General features: G+C 46.0%; 1 protein-coding gene across 10 annotated transcripts in view; it reads left to right on the forward strand.

The window, feature by feature from the left end:
* The first annotated feature begins 10,791 nt into the window (after positions 1 to 10,791).
* The window catches only part of CCDC85A (coiled-coil domain containing 85A), a 187,199-nt gene continuing 185,427 nt past the window's right edge, over positions 10,792 to 12,563 (forward strand). For 7 of the 10 annotated variants that reach the window (XR_012667797.1, XM_048842815.2, XM_048842816.2 and 4 more), the window contains exon 1: positions 10,792 to 12,014. Coding sequence is in view for 8 of the 10 variants with exons in the window: in XM_048842815.2 (XP_048698772.1) it covers positions 11,799 to 12,014 (216 nt within the window). In the remaining 2 variants the exon portion in view is untranslated. The remainder of the gene's footprint in view (positions 12,015 to 12,563) is intronic. The other 3 variants (XR_007355629.2, XM_048842819.2, XM_075127197.1) reach the window with 1 other exon arrangement.

The following is a 12,563-nucleotide window of genomic DNA, read 5'->3' on the forward strand; positions in this document are numbered from 1 at the left end:
AATCATTATCCACTAGGCTTAATTAGTTCTCTTACTGTAATTGGATTATGGAGATGTAAATATGGGTGGGTGGGTGTGTGGGGGAGAAAGGAGGGATGGGGGACTGCAGGCAGAAGGAGTGAGGGGCCCCCACTTGCTCTGGCCCAAGGCCCCACAAAACTGTAATCCGCCTCTGGACATCAAGGATAAAGCCAGCAGACACCGAATTCTGCAAGGGCCTGATCCAAAGGCTCTTGCAGATAATAGAAATACTCCTATTTACTCCAGTGATCTTTGCATCAAGCCCTAGATTATCTAGCCAGCGCACCATTACATAATCTGAATACCTGATAAAATATTTCTTGTTAACCATGCATTGCCCTGTTAACTAGAGTTGCCCTGTCTCCAACTTTAGACTCTTATGTAATGACCTCTTATCCTTAATTCTCCAAACTCCCCAGGAATGACCCCTAATTGGATCTGGATTAGATCCATCTTTATTTCTCATTCTGCTGCAGTTGCAAGAATTCCCTACATGGAAGTCTTGCTTTGTGTGCATTATTTATCTCTTGCTACAAACAGCAAATAGTGGTTACCTCTAGAGCTCATTTGTCTTTGGCCTCAGCTATTTGCTTGTGTGAAACAACTGTTTGTACTGTAGCATTTTGTTTTATCTCCAGCAATTCTAGTTATAGGCCATTGTCTTACATCAGTCATGACAAAATGCCCAGCAAGTTGATTATCTCTTTTTTTTCTGCTGCTCCTCACACAGATTGAAAGTTACATATTATGTAACTCCTAATAGTTGGAAATTTGCTGAAGTTGGCAACAGTGTGACTGTTCTAAAGCACATATTTATTTATTGTGCTTTCGTTTCCCATTAAATGACATTTCCAGGAATGACTTTCTCCTATCGCCTCCAGTGTTTGCCTTCACTCTAGGGTGATGGGGCCACACAAGTACAGAGACAGACTAGTGTGTGAACCCCTGGCAGACACTCCCGTCAGATAGTGAAGTATTGTTAACACCATTTTGATGCAGAAACTATTGGTTGGTTCTATGGCCTAGATCAAACTAAATGATCATAATGGTCCCTTCTGGCTTTAAAACCTCTAAATTTTATAGATGGGGAACCAAGACACAAAGATGTGACTTTCCCAGCATCACACAGGAAGTCTGTGGCAAAGCCAGGACTCCTGAGTCATGGTATGTTAAGACCACTTTTCTTCCCTCTCCCATTGCAAAGTTCTCTCTCACTGTTTGGTTTCCATCCTCCCTCCCCACATTTTGGAGAGTGCATTATTCTTTCCATCTCTTGCTCCTTTGAAATGTGCACTCCCACTGCCTCTTTCTCTGTATCCCAACTCACTTTTTTGGATAAATTTCAACTTTGCATCACAATCAATAACCCGTTGTTTCTCCAAATTTTTTCTTCTGTTAGCAGCATGTATCAGAAGCTCTCTACAGGCAGCTCTTCCAGTGCTGCCCTAGCACCTTGACCAAAACCGGATTAGTGTCTACTAGCAATGATTATGCTTAATATCTATCCACGTAACTCTACCAGATGGCCCCTTATTGAGTCTGAATATTCCACTTGAGCTCCAGTACCCTTAGCTATGCTTGTGACGCCCAGAAATTAGGTACATCCAGCCCTGGGAGCACAAAGGTCCTGTGTGCAGCTAGTATACCCCTTTGGAAAATCATACACATCTATCTTCATTTAAGTGCTCCAGAAACCCTGAAAATTCCAGCCTCTCCTTATCAAGCTGGTTAAACAGTGATAACTTAAGGTCAGTAGGCTTTTAACAAGAGTGCTATATTTATTTACTTTTTGCAATAAACTCAAAGAATGAACACACCAATAATATGCATGTGACTGCAATACTGTACCATACGAATGTTACAACAATGTGTAATACAAGGCTAGTGCTTCTTGGAATACTTCAGTTACCTAAGATATCACACGCAGCTTAATTAGATATTTAAAGAATTTGTCCTGCTGAGGGGAATCAGCAGCATGACAAAAGAGTTTGTATTATGAAGATGAAAGTCAGAGTCAAATGATCCATGCAGCTCAATACTAATCATTTAACAGTCTCTTGAGTTGCCTTTCCAGTTGCTTGTAAACTTTTTTTTTCCCCCCAAGCATGGCATTCCCTCCATTTATATATGTTTGTTAGTCAGTATTTCAGTGGTGCCTGGAGAATTAAGATTTTCAGAGTATTATTGAATATGACATGACAACAGGTATCAAATAGGCCACCACTTGCCAAACTGTCAGTACAATTGGCAGTTGCTATGTCATTTGACCATATTCCCAGAATCAGAATGGAATGGAGAGAGAAAGATACAGAGTAAAAGAACTCTGATAGAGTGATGATACTACCTAGGCAGACAGATGGATAGAATGATAGGATTCATGGACCATCCTCTTTTAGTTTCAGTAACAATAATCTTGATCATTTCTAAAATTTGTTGCATAATTTGGCACCAATTCTCTTACACATGCCAGGCCAATACAGGAAGTCACTGGGAGAGTTAACACTCTACAATTGGAGAAGTTAGAGGCAATTCACACTCACGTGCTCACAGATTTGTTTGTTTCCCCTTCTTGGTCTCTGACGCCTGTAAACCACATACCCCAACAACAGGCACTGCATCTGGAAAGGTAGCTAACCCATATTAGAACACTACACTTTCTGGCAGATGTAATTTTTTCTCCTCTCTAATCCCTGAAGACCCTGTATTTTGACTGCTCAAGGCTATCTTTGTCAGTTATGACAGCCTGGTGATATCTCTTTAAGCATTTAACGTTTCCCCATCAATTCCCAGACTGATCTTTATTTTCAGCAGGACTAACCATCTTGATTGTGAAGGCTAAAATGTTTCCCTTATTTTCTCTATTTATTTCTCTAATGTCTACCACAGTCCCCATGGTTTCTCTATTACCACCTGCACAGGCATTGTCTGGACATTGTCTAATTTCTGCCATCACTGGCCCTCTATAATCTTTTTAGATTTCATTACTAAGTTTATTGCTGCTTGACAGAATCCCCTCTAACATGGAACTTAAAATTTTTGTCTTGTTACTTCCATTTTGTCCTTTCTTCCCTGTAAATCTTCTCTTTTCACTGAGTCTCAAGCTACTTTACTATCTGCTACTTTCTGCCTTTCTTATGTGGGTTTTCCTTAACTAGCTTAATATATCGCTTTACTATGAAAAATTATGATATAAAAACGGCACTGTCTTACTCAACGGATCTTCTCCCTAGGTATATTCAGAGTATGTTGACAAAATGAGTGTTTATTGCTGTTTACTTCTGTTAACCTGGCAGGACACACGTCTAAGACTAAACAAGCTTCAGACTCTACTCCCACTTGTGTAACATCATCAGAATCGCTAAACTAAACTCCAACCAGTTGTATCTATGGCAGTTCAATGAAGACAATAAGTGTGAACAAGTCTATTTATTAGTGGGCAGTTTCAGTCTACGCTAGTTGCAATTGCTGAATAGCTTAAAGAGGAAGGCAGCTGTAAAGCTCTTTGCAGTAAACCTACATGACATCTGCAACATTAGCTACAAATTAACCATTTTAACCAACATACTATTACCTTTTCTTCTTTTTTCCCCTAAAGTATCTTTGTAAGGCTGGTCAAACATTTTCTCTCAACATTTGTTTTTTTGACGGAAGACTGGGTTTTTGGTAAAATGAAAATTTTCATGGAAGGTGTTTGCTTCCCTCACAGAGTGCTCCTTTCTTTACCAGAAAAGTAAAAACCAAAATTGTTTAGCCAAACACCAAACAATTTTTGCATTTTTTGGTTAATTCAACAAAAAGTCAGTGACCGTTTCAATGGATAGAAGACCTTTTTTTTCATTTGTCAAATTTTCTGTGGAAAAATTACCCCATTTTCCAACCAGCTCTAATCTCTTATTTGCATATACTATTTTCAAAGCTGTACTTAAAATTGATGAGGGGGGAGCACACCCTTAAAGATGTACAGAAGTATTGGTACCATTTCAGACCAATATCCTTGAAAAGTTTCTGTGCCTTTGCAGGAGAAAGCTGATTATTTTGTGCCTTGGAGAGCCCCATCCCTTCTTCTGAGTGGCTGATTGAACAGGGGGTGCAAATTCAGAGATTCCAAGAGCAGCTGCTGCATTTGAAGGATCCCTGGAGAATGGTTATTACATGGGTTTGTCCCCTCTGAACCATAGCTTCCCATTTTCAGGACGACACTTAAGATAGCCTGGATCTTATGTGTATATTACTTCTGTGGAGTTAACTCTCAAATCAGTGATAAATCTGAACTTGAAATGAACTCTATTCCTGCTGTGTGTGTTTCTAATTCCCCCTCCCCCAAAATGGCTGATCTGTGGTACCTGCTACTCAGGAATCCTTCCAGGATGAACAGCCTTAAACTGTCAATGGCTTTGCTAAGAGTCTGTTTCTATGTGCATTTTAATCTGTGCCTTTCAGGTGAACTTCTGAGCCCATCTTTGTATCATAGTTTTGATAGGACTATAAACAAAGATGTTAGCAAATGCCACGTTTGTGGGTATTCATTGGAATGGCAGAGCCTACTTACAAAACACTATATCTGTGAAGAACGGGGAAAATGCTTTGTTTTAGCTATATCACACAAAAAACATATAGGGCCAAATTCTCTACTGGTGCGAATGGACACAGCTCCACTGAACTGAATGGAGCTATGCTGCTTTAACTAGCCAAGGCTCTCTCATGCTGACTTTTGCTATGAAGTAATTTTATTTAAAATTCAACTTTACAAACCTATGCAAAAATAAGCTATGCATAACAATATTATCTACAAGAGATAATGACCTCATCATGAAATACACTAGTTCAAAAAACAATACTTTGGGTCTGCAAAGAATAAAAATACTATGTCTTGTGTGTCAGGGCATTGATGACGACAGGATATGGAACATATCACTTCTAGTTTGAATCCAAGTAGTCAGTCAGAGTGGCTGAAAATTGTTACTATGCAATGGTGGTTTGGTTGCCCATGTGGAGTAAGGATTATTAGTCCAGTTCTTAGTGGATACATGTGCATATTGAAAAAGCTACAACCCTTGTCCGCAGTGTTCCCTCTAATTTTTTATGTCCATGTGCAGAATGAATTTTGTTATGTGCACCAGTATGGAGGTGATGTGATACATCACCTTCATATTGATGCACATAACAAAATTCATGTCTTTGGGGTGGGGCTGAGGAGTTTGGCGGGTGGGAGTGAGCTCAAGGCTGGGGCAGAGGATTGGGGTGCGGGGCAGGGATGAGGGCTCTGGCTGGGAGTGCAAACTCTGGGGTGGGGCTGAGGATGAGGGGATTGAGGTGTGGGAGGGGGCTCAGGGCTGGGGCAGAGGGTTGGGTGCAGGAGGTGAGGACTCTGCCTAGGGGTGAAGGCTCTGGGGTGGGGCCAGGGATGAGTGGTTTGGAGTGCAGAAGGGGGCTCAGGGCTGGGGCAGAGGGTTGGATGCAGGGGGTGAGGACTCCAGCTAGGGATGCGAGCTCTGGGGTGGGGCCAGGGATGAGGGGTTTGGTGTGCAGGCTGCCCCAAGGCTGCAGTGGGGATAGAGGACTCCCCCCAGCTCTCACTTGCCGCAACAGTTTGGGCCGGGTGATAAGCACCTCTCCCCAGCCGCGGCAGCTCCGGTGGGCCTGGGTCAGGCCGAGGGAGGGGCTCCTCTCCCCGGCAGCTCCGGTGGGCCTGGGTCAGGCTGGGGGAGGGGCTCCTCTCCTTGGCAGCCCGGCGGCCCTGAGCCTGGCACGGGTTGGGGAAGGGGCAACTCTCCCTGCCTGCCTGTGTGGCCCGAGCCTGGCACGGGCTGGGGAAGGGGCACCTCTCCCTGCCTGCCTGCGCGGCCCTTGTAAGCCTTGTGAGTGGCCGTGAGGCTGCGCAGCTTACAGAGAATGTAGCTTGTCTGTATGAACTTCATGGAAATCTCAGCAGAGAAGTGAAGGAGCGAATGTGAATGGAAACTGAACTATACCCTCACTTCTAGATAGCGGGCCTGTTGGACTGCTTCTTGTGTAGTCATTTACACCAGTGCAACATGCATTTGTTAGCCTTTTGCCATCACTTTGTGCTGGTCTGACTGAAAACACGTGGTGCACAGCAGCAAGAATTGGGCCAACTGTCTTTCTAGGGCAGATGTGTAGCCTGCTGGCAAAGTGGTGAAGAAAACTAGCACTGCACCTCTTTGGGGAATAAACTGAAGTTTTCAATCCATCCTGTTTACATGAACCCTGAATTAACTGAACTACGTTCTGCCTAAGTCGAGATCACCATCCAAGCAATGTGACAATAAATTACATTTTAGAGACTGAATTCTATTAAAACGCTTCAAAAGATTCATAAAAATTATCAGTACAAATTAATACAGTTAAAACAATCTTCCCAAATTCATCAGCTTGTTACAAGAACTTGTATGGAAATTGTTAACTCACAATGTTGAGGTCAGAGATCAAATGAGAAGAAGCTGGGGTGAGGAACAGAAAGGTAGAAGAACAATGGAATGTCAGCAAGTTTGGAGTTTCCTCCATATTTTCTCTTCAAGAGGGTAATGTTTGGAACCTGCGACTGGGAGGACTCTTAGGTGCTATGCAAAAACCTGGCTCTATCTCCTCGGATCCCAGAATAGTAGTGATGGGTACAGAGCACTCTCTGTGTTACCTGACTTTCCACGCACCTCCCTCAGGAGCTATACATCCATTGGTTATCCCCCAGTACCTATGCCCAAGGCACCTCTCCAAAGGCAGCCATGGAGAGAGTGGTAAAGCTGCATTCACTTCCAGGCTGATTAGGAGAGGAGCATGCATACAGATCAGCTGTTCTCCATCTTCAGCTCTTCCCACCCTGTGGAACCCCTATTGCTTGGTATATTAGTAGTGGGGTTTGGAGGAGGGAAGAAAGCATTTTGTGGAGCATAGCCCCTTCATCCTTCCCACCTGCTTTGCTTCTCTCCATCAGCATAAATGGAGGGAAGCATCTGGCTCCTCATTAACTTACTAATCAAATATGAAGACAAAATGAAGTTAAAGGCTCCCAAAATGATAAATAGAAGTATAATTAAAACAAACCCACAGATGTTAGAGAGATGAGGCTCTCTTGGACCCTGGCCAGGATAAACTGTCAGCTGTATGAAAATCTTGCCAAGCTCTTCAGAGTAACATCAACCCCATAAAATGTTATCATTAGCAATTTTAGTTTAACATCTTTGGATGCCTTCAAGTTATTGTTCCAGATAGGTTTTCTCCTGAGCTGGAAAGATGTCATTTCCTAGAACCATGCTGTAATTTGATGTAAGGACTAATTACTCAATCCATTTTTTAAACCTTGAAAGGAGTTTTAAATATATTGATTTACATGTGCCACATTGGAATGAATAAATAGGTTTGAAAACTTAGCCCAACGTTTTTGAAAGTGGCTTCTGAGGCTATTTGTGTCACAGTTGCCTTTCCTCTTCAGTGGCAGGTACTGTATGTATAGATGTGACCACAGGAATTCCAGATGTGTTGTGGAGGAGAAGAACACACTTCAAAGCTGATTAGCGCTTGTGTTTTTAATGAAAATGTCCCAGAATTTTTTTTTAAAGTCTCAATTTGTGGCTCTCAGAAGTGAGGCCAGTCCTGAGGCTTTTGTGAGACAAAACAAGCTGCTACAGCACCTTCCAATCTTTTTCTTCTTTTGAAGTTTGGCTGACCTGTGTTCAGCACAGGACCTGAAGAGAAAGTGCTAAACCTGTTCCACTCCCTCTGGTGGTTGAGTGGCTGCTATAAGCTACACTAGCTGCAACGGTTCCCTGGGAGTAGATCTCCCCCCCGCCCCGCTCTCCTGCTGGTAATAGCTCACCTTAAGTGATCACTCTCGTTACAGTGTGTACGGTAATACCCATTGTTTCATGTTCTCTATGTATATAAATCTCCCCACTGTATTTTCCACTGAATGCATCCGATGAAGTGAGCTGTAGCTCACGAAAGCTTATGCTCAAATAAATTTGTTAGTCTCTAAGGTGCCACAACTACTCCTTTTCTTTTCACTGTGACAGTGATTGCAGGACTCTGCCTTATGCCATAGCCAATCTTGCTTGTGACAGTTTGAGACTGTAACCTCAAGATCCACCATGATTTGCAAAGAGAACAGAGAGGGTCTAAAGTACATACAGTGTGCCTTCAAGAGCAGTGGGCAGAACTCCCCTTTTATAGTCCCAAGCAGTATTGAATCACAGAATTAGAGGAGGTAAAGGCCTCTTATCATTCCTTTCCCTGCCTATGCAGGATTGTTCTGGAGAGACTGGATGACCTAGTACAGTGAATCCAGTAGATTATCCACCAAACTGGTTCAGTTCATCCATTTCTGCCAATGGTAAAACTGAGATACATCAGATCACCTTACTTAGTGAGAAACACTGATGGACTATAAGGCTACACTTTCAAGTCATCCACAAAGAAGATTAGTCCTAGTACAGGATGTTTGCCCCTCACAACTCTACAATCACTCTCACAATGTTGGGCACTTGGAATCTGAAATCCCAGCCAGTAACATATTGCAGGTGTACATAACCTTCCGCAAAATGGTGTTGTAGCCAACTACATCAGATCTGAATTTGGCCCCAAAAGGTAAATTCTCTCTGTCTGTAAATGAAGGGTCAGGACAAAGTGTATGAAATGGAGCTTTTTGTTGCTCACAATCTTAAACAAACAATTTCATTTGCTCCATTAGAGAAAACAGGAGTGCTAACAGGTAGGATGGTTTTGGGTAGTTATTTTTCAATTTAAAATAGTTTATATAAATGTGTTTGAACATTGGTTTCAAATCTCACTGTCATAAAAATAAAGGGAAGGGTAACTACCTTTCTGTATACAGTGCTATAAAATCCCTCCTGGCCAGAGGCAAAACTCTTTCACCTGTAAAGGGTTAAGAAGCTAAGATAACCTCGCTGGCACCTCACGAAAATGACCAATGAGGAGATAAGATGCTTTCAAAGCTGGAGGGGGAGGAACAAAGGTTCTCTCTGTCTGTGTGATGCTTTTGCCGGGAACAGAAAAGGAATGGAGTCTTAGAACTTAGTAAGTAATCTAGCTAGATATGCATTAGATTCTGTTTTGTTTAAATGGCTGATAAAATAAGCTGTGCTGAATGGAATGTATATTCCTGTTTTTGTGTCTTTTTGTAACTTAAGGTTTTGCCTAGAGGGATTCTCCATGTTTTGAATGTGATTACCCTGTAAGGTATTTACCATCCTGATTTTACAGAGGTGATTCTTTTACCTTTTATTTAATTAAAATTCTTCTTTTAAGAACCTGATTGATTTTTCATTGTTCTTAAGATCCAAAGGTTTGGGTCTGTGTTCACCTGTACAAATTGGTGAAGATTTTTACCAAGCCTTCCCCAGGAAAGGGGATGTAGGGCTTGGGGGGATATTTTGGGGGAAGACGTCTCCAAGTGGGCTCTTTCCCTGTTTTTTGTTTAACATGCTTGGTGGTGGCAGCCTAGGGTTCAAGGACAAGGCAAAGTTTGTACCTTGGGGAAGTTTTTAACCTAAGCTGGTAAGAATAAGCTTAGAGGGTCTTTCATGCAGGTCCCCACATCTGTACCCTAGAGTTCAGAGTGGGGAAAGAACCTTGACACTCACCCTCTCATCAAATTGTTCATTAGGCTTCAAGGTTGCAAAATCTGAGTATCTTGATATAGTTTGTAATGTACTGTAGAGAACAGTTCTGCTTGGTCAGGGGGCTGAGCTGGGTAACAAGAATAGATGCAGCAGCAACAAACAATAGTAATTAATCTTTAGCACTTACACAGTCTTGTTCATGGAAATCAGCTGTACAATATTTAATTGAGAGAGTAATTAACCATTGGAACAATTTATCGAAGGTCCTGCTGGAATCAACATCTCTGATGATTTTAAAATAAAGATTGGATGTCTTTCTACAAGATGTGCTCTAGGACAGTGGCTCTCAAGTTTTCCAGACTACAGTACCCCTTTCAGGAGTCTGATTTGTCTTATGCACCTCAAGTTTCACCTCACTTAAAAACTACTTGTTTACAAAATCAGACATTAAAATACAAAGGTGTCACAGCACATGATTACTGAAAAAAGTGCTTACTTTCTCATTTTTACCATATAATTATAAAATAAATCAACTGGAACATAAATATTGTACTTCTATTTATTGTACTGGAGCGCCGGAGCAGGGCTGAGCTGCGTGTTGCGGTCCCAGACCAGTGCCCCGGCTGGAGCGCCAGAGCAGGGCTGAGTTGCCTGGTGCGGCCCCTGACCCCACTCCCCAGCGGGAGCTTGCAGGGCAGCTTAAAACAGCTTGCGGCCGGATGCGGCCCATGGGCCATAGTTCGCCCACTCTCTGTTCTAGAGCAGATGATCACAATGGTCCCTTCTGGGTTGGAACTATCGATCATTCCTTGAACACCAATGACTCCTTCCCACCTCTTTGGGGGGAAGATATCTTCTGCCCAGGGTTGGGATGAGGCGATAAGGCAGCAAGGTTAAGTGGAATTGGTCAGTCATAGACTCTAGCACTTTCTCCTCTCTCTCTCCTAGCTAGTGCCCAGGCTCGTAGTAGCTCCCAAATAAGGAATGCTGCCCCTCCCTCCGTCCCCCTACCTTGCCATTGTACAGGCAGGGCATTCAAGAGAGCTGAGAGAAAAGAGGAGTAGGCTGAGGAGCCCGCTGTGTGAAGCTAGTTGTACAGGCAGCGAAGTCAGTGGCATGCAGCAGGTGGCGCCTGGGAGCCACGCTGGACTGCGGCCGCTGCGGCTGGCGGCTCCCTCCCAGTGGGCTCGCACATGGCACGCGCCTCTGTGAAAAGCCGCGCGCCGCTCCGGGTCAGCTCACTTGTTCCGGGAGAGCCTCAGCGGGAGGAGCGGCGCGTGAGTCTCCGGCTGCAGCTGCAGGCGCTGCAAAGCTCCACCGCCTCCCCCTCCCAGCCCCGAGTCCGATGCAGCCTCAGTGCCGCCCAGCGGGTACGCGCCGAGGAGGCATGCCACGGAGCGGGGCGGCGGCAGCGGCACTGCCCTCTGCCTGCACCCCTCTCTCTTACTGCTGCGCAGACAGAGGGGGCGAGAAGCCAGGCACCAGAAGCTGCGTCTGCTTTTAAGGGGCGCTCCCCCCGCTCCCGCGGGATCCTGCTCCCTAGCCTCCTGCTCTCCTCGTCCCATCCACTATGGTGCTTCAGCTTGGGACTTTGCACTCCTGTTCTTGCGCATGGCTCCATCGCGTGCCGGAGGAGGACTCGGTACCGTCAGAGCCCTAATTAGGGAGGATGGCTTCGGGGGATGAGCACAACCTCGGGAGCGGCGAGGAGGAGGAGAGCCAACTGCAGCTGACTTGGTGAGGAGGGTGCGATCCCCAGGCTGGCTGTGGGAGTCCCCCCAGACTTCAGCCCACCTCCCTCGCTCTGTCAGGATCTGCGGTCCGGGTCCGGACCCCGCCTTGTATCAGCACAGCAGCAGCACATCGTGGCCAACTTGCTGGGAGAGAGCCGTCCCTGCTGCTGTCCTGGCTGAGGAGCTCCCATTCCCTGAACCCAGCGGCAGCAGAGCCAAGGGCTGGCTTGCTGGGGAGCGGGCTGAGCCCCGGCTGGCTTTGGGGGAATCCCCCAGTGCAGCCCAGCTCCCCGCTCTGTACGGACCGGCCTCTGCAGTCAGCCCCCAGCCCCGGGAGCTGGACCGGGCTGACTTGCTGGGGAGCAGGCAGAGCCCGGGCTGGCTTTGGGGTCCCCCCATCTGCTGCCGGGGCGGCCGCGGTCAGGGAGCTTGGACTTGGGCTGCCACCATGTCTAAGACGGCGGATAGCGGCGGAGCGGCTCCAGCCGAGGACCTGTCCAAGGTGTCCGACGAGGAGCTGCTGAAGTGGAGCAAGGAGGAGCTGATCCGCAGCCTGCGCAGGGCCGAGGCGGAGAAGATGAGCGCGATGCTGGACCACAGCAACCTCATCCGGGAGGTGAACCGCCGCCTGCAGCTCCACCTCGGCGAGATCCGCGGCCTCAAGGTGAGGGGCGGGGGCAGCCCCGGCCGGCACGGGAGAGGGGGCCGCTGCCGCCAGGCACTGGGCGGGGCGCTCCTCCTGCGCCCCCAGCACCGAGCCCACCTCAGGGGCGCTGCTGGAGGGGTTTGGCTGCGGAGCTGAGCCCGCTGCCCGCGCGGTCTGTTGGGCTGTTCTGTGCTTGGGGCAAGAGTCTCCTGGTGGTATTTTGCGGGAAGGTTTGGAGAAGAGAAGCACGGATTCCCCATGAGGTTAGGGGGATGGGGAATGATGAATGTGTCTTTCTCCCCCACATCCCTGGACTGGCAGAGGGCCCTCGGTGGGTTCAGGGATCTGCGCTTTCCATCAGAGGGGGGATTTCCAGTCTGCATGTGCATCATCCAGGGACAATTCCCCTACCTCCTCAAATGTTTTTACTCAGTCATTATTTAGGTAAATTCTCACTGGGACTTGACAGCAGTTTGTCTTAGTGAGGACAGAGTAAAACCTGAATAAGGATGGCTGGATTCAGCCCACAATGAATAGGAATTGAAATCTTTTAAAAAAATCACTCTA

Source organism: Caretta caretta, chromosome 3, assembly GCF_965140235.1.
Source record: "Caretta caretta isolate rCarCar2 chromosome 3, rCarCar1.hap1, whole genome shotgun sequence".
Lineage (NCBI taxonomy): Eukaryota > Metazoa > Chordata > Testudines > Cheloniidae > Caretta > Caretta caretta.